Genomic DNA, 27440 nt, shown 5'->3' with positions numbered 1-27440 from the left:
TTTATAAGAAAAAGTCCCCGAGCCTTTTCGTATTTCTTACTGCGAAATGAGAGCAACAGGGATGCGGGTTCTTAATCTTTGAAATTAACTTTTTTCTTCTCAAATAAAAAAAAACAGTACAAAGGTATGGATTTATAAGACAAATTCCCCAAGTCTTTTCGTATTTCTGACTGCGAAATGAAAGCAACAGGGATACGGGTTTTGAATCTTTGATATTAACTTTTTCGTCTTAAATTTCCAAAGAAAAAAAAAAGTACAAAGGTGTGGATTTATAAGAAAAAGCCACCGAGTATTTTCATAGTTCTTGGTGCAAAAGAAAAGCAATAAGGATAAAGGTTTTGAGCTTTCTGAAAAGAAAACCATTATGCCGGCTTTGTCTGTCCGTCCGCACTTTTTCTGTCTGCCCCCAGATCTTAAAAAACACTGAGGCTAGAGGGCTGCAAATTGATATTTTGATCATCCACCCTCCAATCATTACACATACTAAATTGCAGCCCTCTAGCCTCAATAGTTTTTATTTTATTTAAGGTTATAGTTAACCATAATCGTGCTTCTGGCAACGCAACAACACAGGCCACAACTGCCGGCTGTGAGTTTCATGGGCCGCGGCTCATACACCATTATACCGAGACCACCTAAAGATAGATCTGTTTTCGGGGGCCCTGATATCCGATGTACAGAAAACTCGGCGCATTTTTTTTCACTTGTTTAATCTTTGAAATTAACTTTTTTTTCTTCTTAATTTCCGAGAGAAAAAACAAATAGGAATCAGTATAAATACGAGAAGCCTCTTAGTCTTGTTATGATTCTTAGCAAGAGAACATAGCAACTGCCTCGAGGAGGAAAAACTGGAGAGGGAAAACATAAATATTTGGGAGTCTGGTCCCGCAAGACCACTAATGGGGTGTCCTGGCTCATAATTTTTTCTTTGGGGTGGAGGGGCAGGGGTCGGTTTTCAGGGGCTGTTAGGAAATTAAGCTCAAGAAGAAAATGAAAATGAGGAAACATATTTAATATATACATAAATGTTTGAAAAATTAAATGAGGAAAAATATTTTAATATACATAATCTGTTTGAAAAATGAAAATAAGGAGGAAAAATGTTCTAATATACAAAATCTGTTTGAAAAATGAAAATAAGGGGGAAAAATATTTTAATATACAAAATCTGTTTGAAAGTTCCTTAAAAAAAATATGCATAAAATTGTCTGCTTTCATTTTGCAGATATTTTGTTTTTATTCAAATACAAACGTAACAATTCTGTCTTACCTTATTCCTTAATTTCTCAGTAAATCTATAATGAAAATTTTAAAAAGAAATTATACAAAAAAAGACCCTTTTCTCTTATTTTCCGAAAAAAACGCTGAGTCACCAAAATATCCCCGAGAAGGGTAAAAAAAAAAAATCAAGAAAATATTTCAGGTTCTTTCTTAAAGTTACAAAAAGATCCGCTCTGTAGATAACCCGTCGCTCAGGTGCTCATCTTAACCGACACCGTAATTTACACGGGGGATAATTACTGGGGTTTTTGCCTCCATTTGTTACAAGTTCATGTTTCTGAAAACCGGTGGTTGGGATGGATAACAGTAATCTTCAAGAAGGAATGCAAGATATGTAATTATTTTGTGTATGTACATAGTATACACACACACACATATATATACACTTATATATACATATATATTATATATACGTATATATAATATACATAGGTCAAACATATATATATATATATATATATATATATATATATATATATATATATATATATATATATATAGAGTGCCTATATATATATATTATAAATACACACACATATATAATTATATATACAGTACATATATATATTATACATGCATTCATACATACATACATATATACATACATACAATAATAGTTTTAGTATGACTCATACATCGTTTTTCCCCAATTCCCGCCAAGTCTCAGAATTCTCTCTCGACTTCCGTATCCCCTTGGGTATGCACAACGCGTCTTCTTTGAAGAGGCAGTTCTTTCACTTCCCTCCCACTCGCTCCTCTCCATTTTTTTCAATGCCGGGCACGATAAGGGCATCGAGTTACCAATTCCACTGGACTCGGCACTAAAAAAAATACGCTCAGGTTTGTATGCGACTGGTATCGTACGCTGAGACAAGAAGTGTCTTTGATGTTGGGCTGTTTAGACTGGTGCAGAAGTGTTTGATCTAGGACGAATCCGTGTTGCCTGAATGCACTGACTGGAAAAAAATAATAAGAAGGTAAACGCTGGCTTCGTCGAATTGCCGGAGATTTTTATGCAACCTGATCTCTTCTTAACAACCAGATGGAAAAAGAAATAGGATTATAAAGGAGCGTCTGAGTGCCTGAATGATACACTGGCCTTCATTTGTTTCCTAGGCAACACAGATATTGGCTGTGATATTTTTTATCACATGTATGCAAGCATTTCTTTATCCCTACTACTACTACTACTACTACTACTACTACTAATAATAATAATAATAATAATTATAATAATAATATGGAAATCTAGGTTAGCATCGGTCGACCAAAACAGCGATTTTGATAAAACCGAAAAACTTGGTCGTAAAAAGGACACCACAAATCAATCAATCGTATTGACATCGAGAGAGAGAGAGAGAGAGAGAGAGAGAGAGAGAGAGAGAGAGAGAGAGAGAGAGAATGAATCTACATCCTAATGGCAAGAGCATACCACGAGTTCTTGCATTCCCTATGCAGTCCTCGCGGGCACTGTGCAACGCAAGACTCGTGCCTCGAATCTAGGCTGACAATGTCTCCAGCATACACGTTCAGCGAATAAGGAGCCAACTGTGTCCTCCCCCACAACTAATCTGCTGATGACAGTCACGTCAGGCTTAGATTTACGTCAATGGGCGCTGCTAATCACTTCTATTTCTCGTTGTTTCTCATTTGTCTTCCTCCCTGGGAAGTTAGGAGTTTTGTTACGCGTCGATTAGGGTCAGCAAATGTCCGTGTGTGTGTTGTTCGACATGCGAATGGTTTTTGCGTACGTTTAATCGGCAAACAAAGGAAGATAAATTGTCGCTAATCTTACTCAGATATGTTTTCGTGCCCTGAAAGGCCAAACAGAATGATATATTGTCGTAAAACTTACTCATTTATGTTTTTTGTACGTTTAATGACCAAGTAGTGAAGGATAAATTGTTGTAAGTCATACTTATTCAGTGCTGTGGCCCGTTCTTGGAAGAACCGCTCCTGTGTTGCCTAGTCAGAAGACAAAAAATGACAGTCAGAGAACTACCCGGTGTTCATTTTCCTGGCACGGAACTGTGTAATAATAATAATAATAATAATAATAATAATAATACAATAATAATAATAATAATAATAATAATATTTAGATAGCCTAAAAGCACAGAGAACAAGTAAAAATATATATCGTAAGTAAAACTAGTGAAACGTAAGGGATTGAATCGATAAAAGCCACTGGAAGAAGGGAATTGAAAGCCATTTTGTGGAATCAAATCTTCTTCCTTGCGGTCAAAACAACAATTTTATTTATTATTATTATTATTATTATTATTATTATTATTATTATTATTATTATTATTACAGTAATTGCCGTATCTGCTGCCATCGCTAAATGTACTAATAATATCATATGTATTAAGAACGGTTATTATTATTATTATTATTATTATTATTATTATTATTATTATTATTATTATTATTATTATTATTACACTCTCTTTACTATATACCTACAACTGCTAATACTACTACTGTTCCTATTTCTACTCCACAATCATTATTCCCCACATCTATATGAAAGATACTAATATTATTTTTTGATCCTAATATTATTTTCTATCTTTAAAAACATTTTCATCTCCCATTGCGAGGTTTCACTGCTGGATATGACTTGGCTTTCCAAAAAGTCAGTGACCTATGCGTGTGTCAAACATATGAGTTCTCATGAGTCACGTGGTATGAGCGTTTTGACATTTAAAGTTCACGGGCAAAAATAAGTATTGTCTGGTCGACCTACGGGTTTTTAATATGTATACACACACATATATATATATTATATGTATATATTATATATATTTATATATATGTGTGTGTGTTTGTATAAGCTGTATATATATGTATATATATATATATATATATATATATATATATATATATATATATATATATATATATATATATATATATATATATATATATATATATATATATATGTGTGTGTGTGTGTGTGTGTGTGTGTGTCCTTCTATATGGTTTGAATGTAAAGTCTTTATCCAAACTGCCTCGACAAATGCTAGCAAACACGGGAATTTCTCCATTTTCTACCTCCGTAATTACACGAGGTATAGTATAACAGCATTACTAAGCTCACAACATGAAAAGGCTCCTTGTTGCGTCAGGGAGGAATGCACTGAGAGAGAGAGAGAGAGAGAGAGAGAGAGAGAGAGAGAGAGAGAGAGAGAGAGAGAGAGAGAGAGTTATAGTAGGGCAGAGTGGGAAAACTCCCAAGGGAATATTCCGGTATAACTCGGCAAATGGGAATATTTGACCGGACGAATGGGAACGCATACATTTGCTTACTTTCATTATTTATTTGTTTTTCTATTTATTTGAAAAAGTATTTCATAGTTTCATCTATTTGCGTATTTATTCGGTAATCATTTTGCATTTTTCGATGCCTTGCTAAGAGTAAATTCAATCAACACCTATTCACACTCTCTCGATGTAATCTCATGTGTCCTTACAAAATCTATATTATTATTATTATTATTATTATTATTATTATTATTATTATTAACGAACGGACCCATAGGGGCCACTGACTTGAAATTCGAGCTTCCAAAGAATATTATGGTCATTTACAAGAAATTACATACGACTTGAAACACAGAAAGCAAAGATAAATGAACAAATCACTGATGAAACAGATAGAAATGTTAATAAATTACTAAAAACAATAAGTTTTGAGGTAAGTGACACAGCTATGATCTTTACAACATGATGGAATGGAATGGAATACAAAAATTTAGGCCAAACGCCAAGCGCTGGGACTTACGAGGTCACTCAGGTCTGAGAGGGAAATTGAGAGTAGAAGGTTTGAAAGGCGTAACGGGATGAAAACCTCAAAGCAGTTGCACCACGAAACAATTGTTAGGAGAGGGTGGAAAGTGAAATGGAAAGGAATATGAACGGAGGTACAGTAAAAAGGAATGAAATTGGTTACACCTAGGGGCAGAAGGGACGTTGCAGAGAACCTAAAGCAATGCCTACAACATACCGCGTGAGGTGCACTGACGGCGCTACCCCCCTACGGGGAGCAGAGTGATGGCACATAAAAATTGCTCGTACAATTGTCACTGAAGCGGCGACGAAGTGGCGTCAGGTCCAAAAACGGGACCTGAAATTGGGGAGTTTAATGAAATAAGAATAGCAAAGATGTACTGTACGTGTTTGAAGAACATCAACCGTTCAAAGAAAGAACGATTCAGTGTCTGGGTAATTACCCGTGAAGAAGTAAGCCACGACTTACTGTACTCTGCAATAATGTTCAATGACATTTTCGTCTTCTAAAGCTAAATCAAGCGAGGGATTTACAATAGGGATTTATGAACACGAATTTGGGATTACCTAATGTTCGGGGTCATCGTGACTGCGCTTTGCTAGACTTCTTTGTTTTTCGGATTATGTCAGATGCAATTATCCACCTGGTGATTATACACACATACACACACACACACACATATATATATATATATATATATATATATATATATATATATAAATTATATATATTAAATATAATATAAAATATATATATATATATAATTTATATATACATATATATATATATATATATATATATATATATATATATATATATATATATATATATATATTCACAAACTCTCTCCAAGGGAGGACACCGCACAAACACTCACTGATTAATAACTGAGGAACTGGGGAAACGACAGCTGGTCGAGGTTACAGATGGCACTGAGAGCGTTTCTCGTGACACTGACATCTGAAAAAAGAAAATAAAAAAGATTAAGAAAAAATATAAAATTACAAGATAATAATTACTAGTTGCTCTCTCTCTCTCTCTCTCTCTCTCGGGACCTTGGGCTTGTAAGAATTAATTTTGCTATCTAGAGTCACTGATAATAATAATAATAATAATAATAATAATAATAATAATAATAATAATAATAATAATAATAATAATATCCAGTGAATTAATCTTATATTGAGTGTTCTCAATTTCTTATGAGAGGTTATACTTTCTTCCAATAATAATAATAATAATAATAATAATAATAATAATAATAATAATAATAATAATAATAATAATAATATCCAGCGAATTAATCTTATATTGAGTTTTCTTAATTTCCTTATGAGAGGCTATATTTTCTTCCAATAATAATAATAATAATAATAATAATAATAATAATAATAATAATAATAATAATAATAATAATAATAATAATAATAATGACTTGTAAGTCTAAAATGGCGTATTTATTAAACAAAATTTTTTACGAAGTTCTGACGAATTCCAAAGCGTCGACGAGACTTCAAAGCCATTTTAGCTTAATGCATTGCTTTCATAATCATGCAAAATAACACATTGTCGAATAGCTACGAAACCACCAAAGGGGTAGACTCGCCTGCGCGTACGATTACGCTCACGCACGCGCACGCACGGAAGTGATACATAGCCTATATACAGTATATATATAAATATATATACATATATATAATTATATATATACATATATATATATATATATATATATATATTATATATATATATATATATATATATATATATATATATATATATATATATATATATATATATATATATATATATATATATATACACAGAGAGAGAGAGAGAGAGAGAGAGAGAGAGAGAGAGAGAGAGAGAGAGAGAGAGAGAGAGAGAGGCAGGCGCTATGCAGACCACACATCCTTCGTCTGGAGACATGTCGGAAAACCGCGAGGCAAAATCGGAACGTGAGGAGATGAGAGAGAGAGAGAGAGAGAGAGAGAGAGAGAGAGAGAGAGAGAGAGAGAGAGAGAGAGAGGTCGGAGAACCGCGAGGTAAAATCGGAACGTGAGGGGATGAGAGAGAGAGAGAGAGAAAGAGAGAGAGAGATGATGGTCCGAGATATCAACATGAAGGAACTTTTGAGGACATATCAGATAATGTAATTTTTTTTTTTGCGGTCAGGCTGATGAAAGGGTTAACAAATGGAAATAATGCTCCTATTGTATTCTTTAACTGAAGATTAGACATTTTTAGAGAGAGAGAGAGAGAGAGAGAGAGAGAGAGAGAGAGAGAGAGAGAGAGAGAGAGAGAGAGACTTTCGGACCAAAAGAGAGAAGCGATATATCATATTCAACTACGACTTCCTGATTATATCTGATCAAGTACTATTAGAGTAATTTGGCCTTATGCCAGCACTGGCTCTTGCTCCTAATGGCACACCGTAGTATGTTGGTGATTGCTGATAACAATTAATTAACTCAATTTTTTTTTGTGACCTCATAAAGGCTCAGTTTTGGTTCAACCACTAACCCTAAAAAGGGCCAAGCTTTTAAATGAAACTCGCAACAACCCTTAGCAATCTGGTGCACGCGGAGTAACATATATAAACATAAAGGTCCTGTGGCCCTGGGGCTATCAACTTCGTCTCACCAACGACAGATCCCGAGATCGATCGGGGGGTGGGGTGGGGTTGGGGACGAAGCAATCCAATTTCCCATTGTACTTTTGTCGAAGCAAGTAATAAATTAGGCACCTGGTAATTAGTCGACCTTGGCGTTTTTGAATGGCGACCTCAGACCAAGAAACCTCATTCAGAAATAATTGCTGAAGGAAGGTATGCAGAAATTAGGCCAAAGGCCAAGCGCTGGGACCTATGTGGTCATTCAGCGCTGAAAGGGAAACTGACAGTAAGAAGGTTTGAAAGGTGTAACAGGAGGAAAACCTCTCAGTTACACTATGAAGCAATTAGTTAGAGAGGTGGAAAGTCAGATGGAAGAAAGAGAATACGAACGGAGGTACAGTAAAAGGAATGAAAGAGACTGCAGCTAGGGGCCATGAAAGCGACGCTGCAAAGAACCTTAGAAGTAATGCCTACAGTGTACCGCGTGAGGTGCACTGACGGCGCTAATCGCTACTGGGGAAATAATTGCCGATAGACTGGACAGTCACCACACACCAACACCGTCTCTTGAGCGAAGGACACAAGGACACAGACTAATGGAAATCGGGGTCGAGTGTGACGCGGACAGTCTCAGATCAGGAGGTCTGTGAAATCGATTTGGAGACTTGGTGGTTTTTGTCAACGCCAACGCCAACTAATCTTAATGACACTGACTTACGTAATAGCATGCAAAGTATCTGAGCATACCAAAGGAAGTTCGAAATGTCACGTTGGAAAATAAAAAGCTTCCTCACATCCAGATTGCTTGTTTTTAGTTTTCTGTAAAAGAAAACTATTGTGCCGGCTTTGTCTGTCCGTCCGCACTTTATCCGAGCTTTTTCTGTCCGCCCTCAGATCTTAAAAACTACTGGAGCTAGTCTGCTGCAAATTGGTATGTTGATCATCCACCCTCCAATCATCGAACATATTAAATTGCAACCCTCTAGCCTCAGTAGTTTTCATTTTATTCAAGGTTAAAGTTCGTCATAATCGTGCTTCTGGCAACGATATAGGGTAGGCACCACCGGGCGTGGTTAAAGTTTCATGGGCGCGGCTCATCCAGCATTATACCGAGACCACCGAAAGATAGATCTATTGATTAGACGCTATACAGAAAACTCAACTGCGCCGAAAAAACTTCGGCTCATTTTTTACTTATCAACTAATCTTGATAACACCAACTTACGCAAGGTCATGCAAAGTATCTGGACATACGAACGTAAGTTCGAAAATGTCACGAAGGTAAAAAAAAATTAATAAATAAATATATATATATATATATATATATATATATATATATATATATATATATATATATATATATATATATAATATATATATATATATATATATAAAACTTCCTTGTGTCATTTAATGGCACAGAACTACCTTCTACAACTCCACCTCATGACTAGCCTACGTCACAGAGGGGAAAAAAGGAAAAAAAGAAAACTTCATGGCATTTAACCTGCCACAGAACTTCCTTCTGCAACTCCACATCACGACTTGCTCGATTTCATACCGATGACGCAACGAATTCTTCTCAGTTCGAGCAAGTCATCAATGAACAGAAAAAGAAAAAAAAAAAAAAAATGTAGCCACTAGCAAAAACGATGACGGTAGCAGCAGACTAGGTCTAGGCAGTGTCCTTCACTTGAAGAATCTGAATGGAATATCGTACGTACCTGACACGCCATTATCTTCATTCGATACTTCTTCACACCATTCCGAGCTTTTACTGACGGCGTAGTAGGGAGGACATTTCCTTCTTTGGGAGTTGGGGGCGTGGGCGAAGGCGTGTGGCGTCAGGAGGTATGGTAAATATCCGCGTGGTGCATCAACAAATGCATTCATTGGTACACACTAACTTCATTTGTTTCGTGGAAGTGTTTGGTCAGACTTCCAGGGGCTGTTTCGACCATAGTCAGAAGGGGGATTCTGTCGATTGTTTCTGGTTAATCGGGGCGGCGGGGTGAGGGGGCGAAGAAAAATGTCTTCAGGAAGATTCAGGACGAAGCTTCAGGGATTTCCTGTTCCAATGGGATTTTTTACCTTTTCCCTAGTCATTGAGGCCAATTTCTAAAAAGGAGAGAGATAACGCACATGCACACACACGAACGTATACATATATTATATATATATATATATATATATATATATATATATATATATATATATATATGATCATAATTACTCTAACACGACTTATATATCTAACAACTGCAGAAAAAGGAAAATGGCTGTAAATCCTGACCGGTGTCGGCTCTTTGCTAAGTTTCATCTTCATACACACACGCGCACACACACACACACACACACACACACACACACACACACACACACACACACATATATATATATATATACATATATATATATATATATATATATATATATATATATATATATATATATATATATATATATATAAACTATACACATATATACATATACATATTATATATATATATTATATATACATATAATTCTCCGATAATAAGAATAAAATACTGAGGTCCCACACGTGGCTTAACCTAGGTCCTAAAACTAATTTTTCTTCTTTTTCCTGCGGCGCAAATCCGTAGACAATTCATCCACTCAAGATGTAAAATAAACAGTCACATTCCCAGTAGGGCGATTAAAACCAGACTGTTTATAACTTTCCACTGTTTATATCTTTCCTAAAAGTAAATATTTTCTTGTTTGTTAATTTTCCTTTTATTTATTTGCTAATTTTTTTCTCTTTTATATGTGTGTGTGTATGAGTATTCACTTCCGTCTTTTAATAATAATAATAATAATAATAATAAATAATAATAATAATAATAATAATAATAATAATAATAATAATAATAATAATAATAATTTAAAACAGGCTTCAAGTATAGGTACTGAATGCCTGTTATATGTTTCTTCAAATATAATTTATATCTTTTTTCTTCTGGCGACACGCATGACCACACACTCACGCACATATATATATACAGTGTATATGTATGAATGTAAATATATATATGTATATACATATATATATATATATATATATATATATATATATAGCCTATACATATATGTATATGTGGTGTTGTTTCTTGTTCACAATTACAAAAGAAACACCATTACGCAACTGGGAAGCAGAACTTCCTTATAAGAGAAACAACAGGAACAATGGCGTTAAATTACAAATTAAGTAACCTTCGGGGACCGGAGGTCGCTGGCAATGGAATTCTTATGTTCTTCTTTATTACACCTATAAGACCTCGGACCCTCTCTCTCTCTCTCCATAAATACATTATGCGTCTGTGAGTGTGTTTGTTACGCTCAGGCGTAGAAACAAGCTCGCTCGCTCTCTCTCTCTCTCTACATATATACACTGCGTGTATGTTTGTAACGGTCAGGCGTAGCAACAAAGCTTTCTCTCTCTCTCTCTCTCTCTCTCTCTCTCTCTCTCTCTTCTCTCTCTCTCACTCACACACACACACACACAAGCAAACATACACACACACACACACACACAAACACACACACAGTACCAGTAATCAGCCTAGAGTTGATAAACCGGAATCAGGCACCAAAATTCTCGTCACTGGTGTTGCCCACGACGCCTCTCGACCCGTGAAAGTTCCAACTGGCGTCACACTCTTGTAATGCCGAAAAGCCGGTTTATAACCTGTAGGTCCTGACAGGTCCCTGACTTTTCACTATGGCACAGGAACGCGAAGAATCCAGCCTGTCGATAGGGTACGGCTGAGACCTGTCTCCTTGCAAAATTTCTCTTTTTCCGAGACTAGGTCTATTAAAACCGGCAATAGCCAATGTCCTTCACTAACCCAGGTCTGTAGAAGGCTATACATCTGACTTGCCAGGGAAAAATGGTTTTAGAATGGAATGAAATATAGAATTTAGGCCAAAGGCTAAACGCTGGGACCTTTGATGTGGTCATTCAACGCTGACAGGGGAAATAGAAAGTAAAAAAAGTTTTAAAGGCGTAACAGGAGGAATAATTCGCAGTTACACTACGAAACAATTGTCAGGAGAAGGTTGAGGAAAGGAAGATGGATGAAAGAGAATGTGAATAGAGGTACAGTAAAAGGAATGAAAGGGGTTGCACCTAGGGGCCACAGGGACGCTGCAAGAACCTTCAAGTAATGCCTACAGTGCACCGGGTAAGGAAAAAAATGGTTTAAGGAGTCAGGAAAATCAGGAAAATGGACTAGAATTCCATAGCTGATTTGAACAGAGCACAAATGGCGTCGGAAGATCTCCCAGTTAACTCTTGACAGTAAAGGCAAGGATGCACTTTTAGATGTAATCTATTGGAGACAAAATAATCGGTGCTACTTTGGCTTGTTATCTATGCGCCACTCCGAAAGGCTAGTACTAAACATGGCGGAAGCTCAATAGGACGTCTTGTTTAGTATTAGTCCGCCCCCTCGGGGATCAAAGCATTATATACACCTATTTCTATATTGTGTGATGGACAAGTTATATTAATAAACGATATCTTTGATCGCCGCGGGGCTTGTACTAAGCACGGCGTCCCATTGAGCTCCCGCCATGTTTAGTACGAGCACCTGGGAAGTGAGGCGTAAAGAACAAGCCAAAGTAGCACCAAATAATCTTGAAGGACTCCGTCAGGACATTAAAGGACTCCGTTAGGATAAATTGCTCACAATGATATCTGGTTTGACCGCCAAGAGATTTTCAGGGTTATATAACGAGTAGACCGACGTCTGCTGTCTTGGTTGGGCGCGGACCAGTACAGCCAAGACAGTCATATTTGTAATATTGTTGTTGCTCGTTGCTTTCTAAAAACCAACCTGCATTCAGGGTGTCCTTGTTAATATTTTATTTACCCTTGTGAGTGTTATATGTATTTCACATATATGTTGTATTCATACAGGTAAACAACCTAGGCCTATTTATGTACATATACATGTGTATATATATAGTATGCATAAAAACTTAAATATCTGTTTCTGTTTGGCACATTCACATACGTGCGCACGCTTGTGTGTTATATATTTACTCACACAACACAACACAGGTAAGCAAGTTTACGTATACTGTACATACGCTTATGTACATACATCTGCACACATGTCTGTTCATCTACTAATCTACTGGTTTATATTCATGCATGTAGATATAATATAGGCCTACTAACATAAGATTCAAGAAACTAAATAAAAAATAGTGCTAGGTAACTTTATACATACATATGTGCGTCTCTCCATCTGCTCACTATGCATATGTATGTATACATCTGCATATATGGAGGTTTATCTGTTTATCTATGTTTATATTTATGCATGCATACATAATATATTAACGTAAGATAAAAATAAAATTTTTTAGGTAACTTTATACATGGACAAGTGCATCTCTCCATCTACCCATTCTCCTCGTATGTATGTATGTATGTATGTATGTATGTATGTATGTATGTAATGTATGTATGTAACAGTCTCCCGGCGCTCCTTCTCTCAAGATTAAGTTGAGCCAAACGGTCACAAAGCTCTTGAGTTTTATTAAAAGAAACCTCTCACTGAGACTAGGGATGTTTATAATAGTCGGCTCCCATAAAGGAATGGAAGAGTGTCCATTGCTTTTTTTTTATGATATCTCATATCAACTTCTTTATATTCTCTATATGAATTAACCCCCGTCGGAAGGTAGTGCCGCCATTGCAATTCATGCGGTGCACTGTAGACATTGCTTCAAGGTTCTTTGCAGCGCGCCTCCGGCGCCTAGCTGCAACCCCTTTCGTTCCTTTGAAGAAACTTTTCAATTCCCTCCCGTTCGATGGTTACCTCGTCAGGGCCCTCCCGTTCAAAGATTACCTCACCGTAGACCCAAACTTCGAGGATTACCTCGTCGAGGCCCTTCCCTTCGAGGATTACCTCGTGTCTTGAATGATTACCTCGTCGAGAACATCCCGTTCTTGATTACGATGCGATGTTTTACATTTGGGCGGGAACAATAATCACCAGCGCCTGTTATTTCCTCTCTCTCTTCTCTCTCTCTCTCTCTCTCTTCTCTCTCTCTCTCTCACACACACACACACACACACACACACATACACACACACTCACAACAGTCGACTGATACCTAGGTATATAATTCATTGCTTAGGTTGACAAAGGCGTGCTGGATTTCGTCCCAGAGAGAGAGAGAGAGAGAGAGAGAGAGAGAGAGAGAGAGAGAGAGAGAGAGAGAACAGATTGAAGGACACCCCACAAAAAAATAAAATAAAAAATAACTGATCGAATTGCCACTGAGTTACGGAAGCCGATCGTAATTAGCCGCGACTGACAATTCCAGTCCAGTGGAATTGATCGGTTTCGCCAATTTCAGCAATTACCGAGACGTCACGACCGAGGAAGCTGAGAACTACAGCTGATTGACAGGTGTAATTTCATATAATCTGTTGCGAATTTGCCCAGGAAATTGAGTACTGTCGATAACTTTCGGTAATCACCTAACTGTCTTGAGAAATAAAAATAACAAGTAAAAAAATGCAATCGAGTTTTTTGTATACAGCCGTTACAGAATATAATCAAGGCCACCGAAAATAGATCTATCTTTCGGTGGTCTCAGTATAATGTCGTATGAGCCGCGGCCCATGAAACTTTAACACGGCCAGATGGTGGCCTACCCTATATCGTTGCCAGAAGCACGATTATGGCTAACTTTAACTTTAAATATAATAAAAACTACTGAGGCTAAAGGGCTGCAATTTGGTAAATTTGATGATTGGAGGGTGGATGATTAACATGGCAATTTGCAACCCTCTAGCCTCAGTAGTTTTTAAGATCTGAGGGCGGACAGAAAAAGTGCGGACAGAAAAAAAGTGCGGACGGACAGACAAAGCCAGCACAATAGTTTTCGTTTACAGAAAACTAAAAATCAGGAATTATAAGTTGAAATATAAAAAGTATCGTAGTTTTGGTAACTAATTATCTGAAATAACTTGCTATATAAGTTAATTATTAAGGATTTTTCAACTGAAAGTACAAATGAACAATACTTATCAGCACACTTGTTGTAAAAAGTTACATAAATTATCCTGAGAAAAAAATTTTAAATTTAAGAAAACATTGGATACCTTTCGATTATCAATTATGTCAATTATCTTGATGACGAAAGCAAAATAGGTAAGCAACAAAATAAATAAAATAAATAAATAAAAGAAATAAACGAAGTTCATATACAAAAACAAATCAAAAAAATTGATGGACTTTGCTAGCTAAGTGAAGGTATCTAATTACTTCTGTAGGTTCTTATTCTAAAAAAAAAATTCTAAAAAAAAATAAATACTGTATGATCAAATTGAAAACATGTTTTAAGTCAAGAGAACATTGCGCAAATGAACGGTAACTTGAAAAACATTAAACTCCTTTTATCTTTAGAATCTCACTATGAATCATTTTCGCTTACACTTGATCACTAGGATTTGTTGTAAGCTTCAATGATTGGGTTTCTACAAGGCTGAAGCATTAGCACGTCACATCGCAAAAAGACTTGATAAATTTTGTTACGAGAAACTTGACAAAAATAAAGGAAATGAATTACATAAATTTTACATGAACTGTCTTCTTTATTACCGAGCACTTTCCATTATTAAGTACGTGCTGCTATCTAGTAGTACCACTGTCTTAATTACGGCAATTGAAAAAAACTACCGTAGTTTGTGCCTGAGTTCATGGACAGCATTACATTAAGGTTGCTCCGAACTGCTTTTCAACATAAGGAATTTAGGAATTTATTACATATTATAATCAGCAGTGCCCTTCAAAGCGAGACTTCCAAACCTAACCTAACCTAACTTGACCTAGCCTAGGATACTGTCGTACTGGCATACGAGGCCTAGAGAATCTACCTTACCCTAAGCATTCGTTCATGGTAGAGTCGTAATTACGAAAAATATGTACGGAAAATACAGGAAATAGGCTTGACATACCCTGATACAAACTCCATAATATATGATGTGATATAAACGCACAAAATCGGTTATTTATGCAACATATCAATAATTAGGAGACAATCCATTTGTGACAAAGGCATATGAAGGAAAACTCACTTATGTTTACATGTAATACTCGCAAAAACAGTCCATGATTTACTTTTGCCTTTCTGGTTGAAACTAAAATAATAACCTAGCTTAAATTTCTTCGTAAAGCCGCATGGTGTCAGCTGAATAGCCTACAACGACATGAACATTGTTCACAATGCCGAGGTTTTACACTTACCAAAGTCATAAAACGGAGTGTCAGCGTCAGTCGTCAGCCTTATGACAGTGGGTTGTCTAATCCTAGTATCAATTCTCATAATATAAAGAAATTTAGGCGAACTGAGGTCCCAGAACATCAAGTCTGATCGTTTGAGAAGTCCTCAGAGACGCAGTCTGTGCTTGGCCGTCACCAGCTGCCAGCACTCGTTTGTAAACACATATTTTCTTCTACTTTTTTTTTTTTAACTTCATAGCTTGATTAAACTTTGCATTAATTCGTGTTCAACAGCTTTATCGTCAGCTGTCACTCGAAAGGACAGTAAGACAACCGAGTTTCTTTTTCGCTTAGACACACGCACACTAAAAATATGTAAACACTAGGTTCAGCCAGCGTAGGTGGCATTGTTATGCCTGAATAATAAGAAAATCTTTCAGAAAGGTTTAGAAAAAAATTGCCAGTTTTTTGCAAAAATAAATTTCTGAGTATAAATGCGCCTGAAGGGCAGAACTTTAATGTTGTTGATCTCAGATTTCTTACGTTTTTGACACTTGGCCACCACCCACGGAGCATAGTAACTCATGCATAAAACTGTAGAGAATTCTTGCTGCTTGTTGCTCCTAGAATGCTTCTTTTTATTTTTATTTTTTTATCTTTAAGGCACTTTATAAGTTTATCCTATAAACGCACTTATACACTCGACTAGACTCACGTTGCATCTAAATTTAAGTAGCCCAAAAGTATAATGATAAGTCGTATCCTACAAACGCCTCCATTTACTCGTTTTCCAAGCACATGAAGATAAGTATGAACTCCTCTGCGGTTAGGTTTGTTTGTATATATACAGTGTCTAGCACGACACTTGCATATAAAAACAAACGTGGAGGATTTTCTCGGGATAGTTTTACGTAATCCAGGGAACTCGTTTGTTACTTCAAGATAAACTTGATGGTGAACTCTGGTAAAAAATGGTGCAGAGTGAAAATACCCAATTGTCTCTGCAGATAGAATGTTTTTACAATGTGTCTTAGTACCCTATCTCTCTCTCTCTCCCAGGGAATCCTCCCTGCAAAACACACACACACACCCACACACATACGTACACACACGTACACATACCCTCTCTCAAGCAGAACCAATCGATCATAAATTTCCATTCGTCTATAAAAGGTGTTAAAGAATATAAATAATTCAACAGATTTTCTAGAGAGACATTGAAAATAAAGTCCCAGACACGCTTCCATTTACATATACATTTCTAGCATTAGTATTGAGGTATTCGTGGACAGGAAACGATTTGAAATGGCTTATGCAAACTCGAAAGGTGCTTTTAGGCCTACCTTATATTAAGAAATCCTAACCAGTACACTTTAAAAAGACAATTTATTTCCGCTTTCGTAATTCCGATCTTTGTGACAGCTGTTTAATTATTGTTGAGATAATGAGATTCAACTCTGAATGTCAAACTGTCAGTCTACGATATCTTATACTTGATAAAACAAGAACTGATAAAAAACATGAAAAACGTTTTGTTTGCCGTCTTAAACAGTTAGGGTGTGACAGAAAACGCCCAAGAAGAAATTATGCTCTCTCTCTCTCTCTCTCTCTCTCTCTCACAAATATCTGTTTACGTGAAGATTCTAACAGCCTATAATTTGCATTTTTTGTATATATCTATGTATATATATACATACATATATATATATATATATATATATATATATATATATATATATATATATATATATATATATATGTAAAACCACCTGATACAAGGAACACGTTGGATTTTTTTTAGAAAGAACCATAAACCTTTCTCTCGTGTCTCGACGGTTAGGCTTGGAATTTGAAAGTATATGCACAGTGGGTTATCTTGCCAAAATCTAAAAGCAATAGGACTTAAAGCAAAAGTTCATTCAAGGTTACATAAATAGTCGAGTATACAAATAGCCCCAATGACAGTTCTCATCGCTGTGATATATCACCAAAACATCGGGGTATAATCAGCTACCTTGTAGGGGTTTTGTTGCTCAAATTCTTCTGCCTTCAAATGTCCTTCGGAGTGTCTCTGTTTTGGCCTACCTATTGTATATTGTTCTTTGGTAATCTTACTGAATTTTTGTTAGCCTTGCTTTTGCTGACTGCCACGCATGCGCAGTCTTGACCCGACCTAAAAAAATAGTTCGTCGTATCTAGAGGGCGCAGTATTGATAGTTTGAGAGCTTTGGAGTGGCCAAGTTGATAATCCTATGCCAAGGTCGACACCTGTCACTGCTGATAGTCCATCAGTGAACCCAAGTGGAAGAAGAAGAAGCAGAAAGAATGAAAAATATAAAAGAGAAATTTATGCGTGATTCTCGTATGACTTAGAAATGCGAGCGTGGGGTTTTTTCCCAAAGGGGGAGCAAACGAGCTGGTATCTACGACTGAGCTTCTTGCCGCAAAGATAGGCTCATTTAGACTCATTTGAATAAGAGTATCATTATAACTGTTATCTCTTAACGCGAAGACACATGCGCATTGCAGCGGGTGATATTATAATCAGCGGGAAAGAAAACAAGAAAGGGTAATGAATAAATAACACAGAGAAACGACCGAGAACAGTGGACCAGATGCGTTAGACATTTAACACTGGCGGTTAACCTCATGAGCGGTAAGGCGAGAATGATAGATTGTTCTTTTGCGAGCTAGCGAGACGAAGACAAAGATAATTAAATAAATAAATGATGAGATGAACAAAGAAAGAAAGATTCCAATATTAAACATTTTGTCTTCCATATATAGTTGTGATTTAAGACGTATCAATGTTTAATCAGTAAATAGGCCTGCGATTTTTAATCAGCAATTAGGCCTACTGCTCATCGGTCTAATTTTTCATATTCCCTTTTGATATTCAGTACGATTCTTCATTAGGTTTTAACTAATAAAAAGACACAATAAACAAATGCAAAATGTAACAAACGTGAGTTTGCGTAGTATCAATTACCTTTCGTTAGTCCATTTTTCATATTTTTTACGTGTGATACGAGTTTAAATTATGAACGAAGATTATAAGCTTTGTCATATTACGTGTTGATGTAATTAAGTTTAATTTTACAGCGATGGTGGCGTACTGTCTTACAGCACATGCTAGATGTTACACGGATTATAATTAGTAGGTAAAAAACTTATGTAAATCAGGGGAAATGATAAACAAAAGGGGGTGGCGGGGTGGGGGAGAAGAGAGAGATTTTAGACACAACAATCGTTCACACGTGTATCATGTTTTTGTAGATTCTCAGATGTGAACGTTTGCATATGTGTGGGATACGAATTTTTCTTCGTAGAACTCGGTGTAGGTTACTTTGTGAAATGTTAATTTACTGCTCTCTCTCTCTCTCTCTCTCTCAACATATCTGCTCTCATAACAGATGAATAAGGTAGGGCTTCGACGAGGTAACCCGTACCTCACCATTGCGATAACACAGGAGACTGAATTCTGAAGTATATATTATCTTAATGAACAAATATCTCTCTCTCTCTCTCTCTACTCTCTACCTCTCGATGTGGAAACGGATTAGGTAATCTTAATGAAAAATATTTTAGGGATGGCCTCGACGAGGTAATTTTACCACCATTGTATAAATACAAATTAGAATCTCTCTCTCTCTCTCTCTTAAATTATATTGTCTAAATGAACAGATAAGGAGGGTCTCAAGGAGGTAATTCTAACCTCATCGCTGTGGAAACAGGGATCTCACCCTCTCTCTCTCTCTCTCTCTCTCTCTCTCTCTCTCTCTCTCTCCGGTGAAATATATTTTCGGGAGGGCCTCGACGAGGTAATTCTTACCTCACAGTTGTATAAATACAGATTAGATTCTCTCTCTCTCTCTCTCTCTCTCTCTCTCTCTCTCTCTCTCTCTCCGTTAAATATATACTATCACAATAAATGAATTCTTACCTCACCGTTGCGTAAATCACAGATTAGATTCTCTCTCTCTCTCTCTCTCTCTCTCTCTCTCTCTCTCTCTCTCTCTCTCTCCCTTGGCCTTCCTTAATGCGGACAACAAAGATAACATACGGTTCAGTTTGTCACTGTCAGAAGCCACTAATGATTGCGTCATTTTCTTGTCTCCCATATGCAAATCATTCTAAATGTTTAATAATTACGTGCATTGCATTTAATAGATATAATTCATCATAAAATACTTTTTCTTTTTGATTACGGAAATTTTTCAGAACTGTTTATTTGCATGAAGATGCAAAAACTCTAATGGGGGTAATTCGCATAATTTTTCTGGGCAGGTCAGACTTGTCAAGGACATATTTTGTAAAATTTGCTTGTTTATTCGTACCTGAATAAAGTTTCTTCGTGGGAATTTCGGGTAAGTTGGCTATGCTAAAATTCATTTATCAGTACTAATACGAAATAAAGAGAATGAAAGGAAAGGAAATGATAAAAGCTGTAAAGAGAGACAGCTTAGATTATTGGCAAAGTCAAGATTTTTCAGAGTTTCGAAAATTAATGCGACGGGAACAAATAAACACCAAAAATGGTGGTAGTAGTAGTAGTAGTAGTAGTAGTAGTAGTAGTAGTAATAATAGCTTTCATGGATCTAAAACATAATTTATACATAACAAAATAGTTCTTATTACAACCTCAATCTCTGGTCCCTAAACATGTTATTCTGTGGATCTAGATTAAATTTATCGATGGAACTAGTTAAAAACATAAGAATATGACTCAAAGAAGCTTAATATTACGATTTCTTAAGGAAATCAAGTGATATCAGTCGCTACAAACTCCTGGTCTCCCGTCATGCTTGTATAATCTCGCTTCGAGGTCGTAAGAGGTCATAAACGATGTCATTTTGGCAATTTTCTCATTTCCGGCAGATCCTCAAAAGGTCGCAACTGCTGCCTTCGTCATACCACTGCTATGAAGTGCTTCCTGGTTGGCAGTGGAGAGAGAGAGAGAGAGAGAGAGAGAGAGAGAGAGAGAGAGAGAGAGAGAGAGAGAGGTGTTAGAAAACATTACCAGAGAAGGAGAAAAATATACTAGAAAACGACTCTGAAGAGAGAGAGAGAGAGAGAGAGAGAGAGAGAGAGAGAGAGAGAGAGAGAAAGTGCTAGAATACATCACCAGAGAGAGAGAGGGGAGAAAAATATACTAGAAAACGACTCTCAAAAGAGAGAGAGAGAGAGAGAGAGAGAGAGAGAGAGAGAGAGAGAAAGAGAGAAGGCGACCTTCTGCATCAACGAAATTCACCAAAAACCACTCTGAGGCCCTGTAGCATCACCGTGATGAAAGATTTATTGAATATAAGTCAAATGATTCCTTATTTTTGGCCGCAACGAGTCTGCCGTTACCTGAGCATAGGGAGATATAATTAGACTCCTTTCCTCGCTCGCAAAACGCAGCGGACAACATCGTCCTTCTTTCACAGACATTTCGAGACTGAAAGAAACTTCTCTGACAGCCAGAATCGAGGTCAAGTTCGCTTTCCTACCTGGGCAGTATATGGTGATGTTTCCTCATTTTCACTCGTTTTGTTACTCTCTCTCTTTCTCTCGTATGAACGTCTTCTCTTTCCTTTGCCTGTTGGTCACCCAGCCAACATTTGACCATGCTCAGAACCGTTTATCTACGCTGAAAATGTCTGAAAATGTCAACTAGAGATGTTGGAATTTTATGGTATTCTTTCTGAATTGTTTCCTCAGTTTTACTCAGTTCTTAAAAATAAATATTTTTCTTTCATATAAAAGCCTTCTCCGTCCTTTGCCTGTTGGTCACCTTCCCAAGCAATGACCAGACTCAGAACTGTTTATTTACGCTGAAAAAGTCCATAAATGTTAATGAAAGCTTCGCGAATTTTTGGATATTCGTACCGACCTGTTGGTAGATATGCTTAAATTTACCTAAAATCAACTGTCCTAATTCTTCTCACGTACTTCTTATCACTTCTCGTCTCTTTCTCTCATTTAAATGTTATTATCTCCTTCCTTTGCTAGTTGGTCACCCACCCAAGTATTGACCACGCTCAGATGTATAAAAAATTAACCAAATCTGCGCCAATCTTAGGGCAGTCCTAATTTTCATCAAACACTTTTCGTCTATCTCTTCTTCCCCCGCTTTTATTGCTCCCCTTCATCTATCCTTCCTTTTCCTCAGTATCCTCTTTCACCCACTTCTTCCTCCTCATCCGCTTCATCATATAAAGGTCAAAGGACCTTACCAGGCAATCCGTTAAAGTGAAAAATGTCCTGTAAAGATGGAAAATGATTGAGACGGATGGGTTCCTGAGACGAATGCGTCTCTTGTGTAAGGGCCCAGTCATGCAGGTGATTAGGGAATCAAGCGAGTGGCTGTGATGTCTACTAGTCGAGTCTGAGTGGAGAGAGAGAGAGAGAGAGAGAGATACCAAGTAAACAGTTTCATCATGATAAGAATATATATATATATATATATATATATATATATATATATATATATATATATATATATATATATATATATATATATATATATATATATAAATTTCTGACTATCAGGATCGAACCCAGGTCTTTCAATTGAAAGGCAAAGGGCGCTGCCACTAGGCCATACAATTGAAAGACCTGGGCCGATCCTGATGAGAGTCAGAAATTTATTTGTTCCAAAAGTGATTGTGTTGATTATTTCTATATGTATATATATATATATGTATATATATATATATATATATATATATATATATATACACACACATACATATATACTGTAGTCTTTCTTTCTTTCCACCCCATACATGACCCACAACAATCTACTGACTACAACGTACATGATTCACAATTTTAATCAACAGGGGCGCAATGGTTTTGAGTGGAACGCTCCGAAGTCATATTTTGTCTCCTACAGCCGGACTCAGATCCGGGACTCATTTCGTTGTGGCGAGAGAGAGAGAGAGAGAGAGAGAGAGAGAGAGAGAGAGAGAGAGAGAGAGAGAGACAGAGAATGCTCTTACAACACTTTGTGATCGTAAATGGAAGCGGTTCTTATGTCTGTTTCCTAATAAATCATGACTGATTTACGAGACGCCGATCTCATTCAGACAGCAGAAAGGGACATTGGGAGATAAGAAAACGCATTCCTTCGTGTACCGAGAGGAGAGAGAGAGAGAGAGAGAGAGAGAGAGAGAGAGAGAGAGAGAGAGAGAGAGAGAGAGACTGTACGGGAAAGGGAGAGGGAGAGACCGCACTGAAAAATAAAGGAGAGTGGGAGAAAGAGAGAGACAGAGAAAAGGAGATAAAGAGATAGGGAAAGACTGTACGGAAGAGAGAGAGAGAGAGAGAGAGAGAGAGAGAGAGAGAGAGAGAGAGAGAGAGAGACTCATGGAAAGGAGAGGAGAGACCTTGAAAATAAAGGAGAGTTAGAAAGAGAGAGACAGAGAAAGGAGATAAAGAGATAGGGAAAGACTGTGGAAGAGAGAGAGAGAGAGAGAGAGAGAGAGAGAGAGAGAGAGAGAGAGAGAGAATTCGAAAAGATACCTTGATATCCGCCTAATTTATAGATCGTAGCAAACGGAAATAAGAATATTATGATAACGAGAGAATTATCATGACGCAATTTGGGGAGGAACCTCAAAGGAAGGCAGATCTTCCATTTTTTTTTTAATTTTTGTTAATTACGAATCTTTTCAAAGGTTACAGTTGGTTGAGAAATTACGGTAAAAAGTTAATTATTGATCTCACCTGTGCTGGTGACTCAGCAGTTTTCTCTCTCTCTCTCTCTCTCCTAAGGATATGTATAGAGTGTGTATACCTAGCCTCTTGTATGAACTGAACCTGTGCCCACTGGTATGTATGAGAGAGAGAGAGAGAGAGAGAGAGAGAGAGAGAGAGAGAGAGATGGACGCAGTCACACAAATCATATCTCCAAGTGCGTCGTACTTATATATGTACGTACTGTTACAGTATGTATGTTCAAACACACGAGAGAGAGAGAGAGAGAGAGAGAGAGAGAGAGAGAGAGAGAGAGAGATGCAGTTATTGGTCATTACCCTCAAGTACGCCGCCCTTATGTATGTCAGCTGTCACAAGTGGTAAGTGAATTTAAAGTCATCATTGACTTATTGCCATAATGAGCTTCAATGGACTTTGCATCCTCGACCTCTGAACTTGAGGTCGCTTCTGCTACAGCTGTTTTCTCTCTCTCTCTCTCTCTCTCTCTCTCTCTCTCTCTCTCTTGATCTCGTTCTAGCTCGTTTTGCTCGCTCGCTGTCCTGTAAATAGCTTGAGTCCTTCTGCTACTGATATTTTACATTTTAATAATTTTTTAAAATTTTTCTTGCCACTGACGAGATGTAAGTATTGTAAACAAAATATATATATATATATATATATATATATATATATATATATATATATATATATATAATATTTTAGATATGCTTATATCTGACTGGTAGAATTCTGCTCTGCTATTTAAAACATGTTTATATGTATACCTATTATTATTATTATTATTATTATTATTATTATTATTATTATTATTATTATTATTATTATTATTATTATTATTATTATTTCTTGTTGTATTTTCACAGTGACCCAGGCCACAGACTGCAACAGCCCTTCGGAAACACCGTCAGGCAACGCCTCTGTCTCTCCGAGGTACCTCGCAGAGGCCCTGAGAGTCGACAAGGGCCAGGACGCGAAGCTGGTATCCTGGACGACGAAGGACTTCACGTCCAAGGGCGACAACTTCGTCAGCGTCATCACCAGCGTCATCGTCCAGTACGCCCTGGGCTCAGAGGACCTGAAGGAGGAGACCTACGTTGTGAAAATCAAGCAGACGACCGAGAACGGCTCCGTCAGCGACTTCGACAACATGGTCTTCAACAAGGAGGGGAAATTTCTCTCCGAACTCCTGCCCCTGCTCAATTTGGAACTGGCGGGCATCGGGCACGAGTGCCTGAAGGTACCCCGTTTCCTCCACGCCAGGTGGCTGGAGAATCAAAACCAGCTCTTTCTGAACGACCTACGAGCTCTCAAATTCAAGCTCTACGACCGGAAGATGGGTCTAGACCCACCGCACACGAGGCTCGTTCTGAGCGAGCTGGGTAGACTGCACGCCATCTCCCACGTCCTACAGAGCAAAAGACCGAAAAGAACACTAAACCAGGACTTTAATTTCCTGGACTGGGAGTGGTTCACTTACTCGAAGAAGCTGAAGTTCTCTTTCGAAGTCCTCGTGTCCGGGGGACTTATAACAGCCTCGCTGATGGCGAAGGAGGTCGGGAAAGACAGAGCGGAACAGTGGTTCGAGGAGAATTCCTCGAAGGGGGTAGCCCTGTTGGCCGAACAACTAGTCTGCGATTCGCCGAATTTTAACGTGATTGGTCACGGGGATTGCTGGATTAACAACCTGTTGTTCAAGTGAGTTTCCTAAATGTCAGTTACAGTGAGAGTTAATTTCAGAATCTCCTGATTTTAATTTTTAGTTTATTTATGAATTGCCGTGGAAAACCTATTTATTTCTCTTTTAGATTTTTGCTTAGTCATCATATTTTAGTCGTAATGTATTAATGTTAATGTTTATGTAGAGGTATGAGAAAAAAATGTCACAACAAATGGATAATAAAGAGATAAATATCAAGGTAGGAATTTACTATATTCAGACGCTTAGGCCTATGTTTTTAGCCCTCAGTTTTAAACGACTTATTATTATTTCTCTCTCTCTCTCTCTCTCTCTCTCTCTCTCTCTCTCTCTCTCTCTCTTTTCCCGACAGGTACGACGACAGAGGCCTTCCAAAGGAAGTCTACCTCCTCGACCTGCAGTTCGTTCGGCAATCCTCTTTGGCCACCGACCTCAGCTACTTCTTCTTCACCAGCCTCGAGAGAACGGACAGAAGGGAGCGACTAGAGGAAATGCTGACGACTTACTACGACTCCTTCAAGTCCATCGTGGATGCTGCATTGATCCCCATGCCCTTCACGCCGGAGGAACTCCTGGAGGAGTACCAGCGTAGGACCCTCTTCGGGTTAATCATGAGCTCCCTGTTACTCCCGAACATCCTCTGCGACCCGGAGGAGGTACAGCACTTCGACGCCGGTGTCGACGGGTGTGCAGGGGGTTACATCGAGCGGAAGAGGCTGAGGAGTTTGAAAATGCTGCAGAATAACGGCGTCTTCAGGAAGAGAATGATCGACTTGTTCGACGACGTCGAGCAAATGACGGACCTCACTTAATGAACAAACAAGAAAAGCGAATGAAGCGCAGACTGAACCGGTGACTCAGTGGATGTTTATGCGCATAGGTCTAGCGCCATCAAGTAGCCGAAGAAGTGGGTCTGTGTGTTTATTTTCCTCTTGAGGTCCTTAAATAAACAAAGACCACATGTCCCGCACGCCTCTTGTCACTGGGGCGGTTCTTGAAGGCCCTCAAGGGGCACCTAGTCAGTCTTATGGCATAAATATGATTTGATTCTTTGGCTAAAATAATGATGGCCGTTGAAAACTAGCGTTCGTGTTTGTCTGTGCGGATGTATGTGTTTGTGTGTGTTCTAACTGGAAGATAAACTAGTCATGAATATTTTAGCGTTTCCATACTGTTATTCAAATATGCTGTCAGCATCTCATTTACATTTGTGTATATACACAACACTAATTAAGCACAATTGTACAGAAATGTACTTTACTTATATGTCCACATTCATCTACGCCGTATATAATGAATATCTTGTGTAAGAGTAAACTGTATTCACTGTTTATGTAATCACATCATAATATATTCACCTTGCAGTCTAGTTTTTGTTGGTATGTCCTATGCAACGAGTGGAAGTAGGAAATCATTAAGACTATATTCTACAATTATGGCTGACATTTCTGATTCTTTTATTCATCTCTACTTCAGTATTGGTTGAACTTCAGTAATCTCAGGCAAACTGGTGAGTCATCATATATCAACTGACCAGTGACTAAAGAAACTTCAAGCAAGCCAATAGTGGTTAATTAATTCATCTTTAAAATGAATAAAATGTAGATCAAATCACTCTTGAGTAAATGTGAACGAACCTTTACGGTTCTTCTTCTATAATCTCTGTAGACGAAGTCTAGAGAAACTTAAGTTTTCATCCGTGTCTGGGTATATTCAATAGAAAATGTTTCAGGATCGGAAAACGGAACTGGATGACTGTGGGTGACGACAGTGTCTAAAATTGACGGGTATTACTTTACTTTACGCTGCGTTCCAGCTGTTGCAGACAGATGCCAATGAACGCAACACTTAATGTATCATTGACCAATGGAGCGTTCAGTGAGTTTTTACAGCATTACAGCTGTCTGTCCATGTTACAGTTAATGACAGCTAATGATCAGCTTCATCTTTTGTATGTTATTTAATGGCTTTCGGGTATCTCTTAGCAAAAAGTGGCACAAGTTGGTGGCCAAAACAACATGAAATAGCCCCATAACGTCAATTTTACGAGAAAAAAAACTATAAAAAATTGTCAAATCTTTATCG

At 37.5% G+C, this 27440-nt stretch overlaps 1 protein-coding gene and 1 long non-coding RNA gene across 3 annotated transcripts in view; one reads left to right on the top strand and one right to left on the bottom strand.

Annotated features, from left to right (window-relative positions):
* Positions 1–26724, top strand: part of LOC136834201 (uncharacterized) — a 29131-nt gene extending 2407 nt beyond the window's left edge. For both annotated transcript variants that reach the window (XM_067096492.1, XM_067096491.1), the window contains 2 exons: positions 24523–25354; positions 25708–26724. In XM_067096492.1, coding sequence (XP_066952593.1) covers positions 24523–25354; positions 25708–26167 — 1292 coding nt within the window. In that variant the 3' untranslated portion in view covers positions 26168–26724. The remainder of the gene's footprint in view (positions 1–24522; positions 25355–25707) is intronic.
* On the bottom strand, positions 2122–16290 carry LOC136834202 (uncharacterized). The gene is made up of 3 exons (XR_010851677.1): positions 15980–16290; positions 5952–6034; positions 2122–2237 (listed from the first exon to the last, which is right to left on the bottom strand). It is a non-coding gene; the product is annotated as an uncharacterized lncRNA (long non-coding RNA).
* Positions 26725–27440: the final 716 nt, after the last annotated feature.

This window comes from Macrobrachium rosenbergii, chromosome 53 (assembly GCF_040412425.1).
Source record: "Macrobrachium rosenbergii isolate ZJJX-2024 chromosome 53, ASM4041242v1, whole genome shotgun sequence".
In the NCBI taxonomy this organism is placed as follows: Eukaryota; Metazoa; Arthropoda; class Malacostraca; order Decapoda; family Palaemonidae; genus Macrobrachium; species Macrobrachium rosenbergii.
Note: the sequence above shows the minus strand (reverse complement) of the source record. Positions and strands in the feature narration are given on the sequence as shown.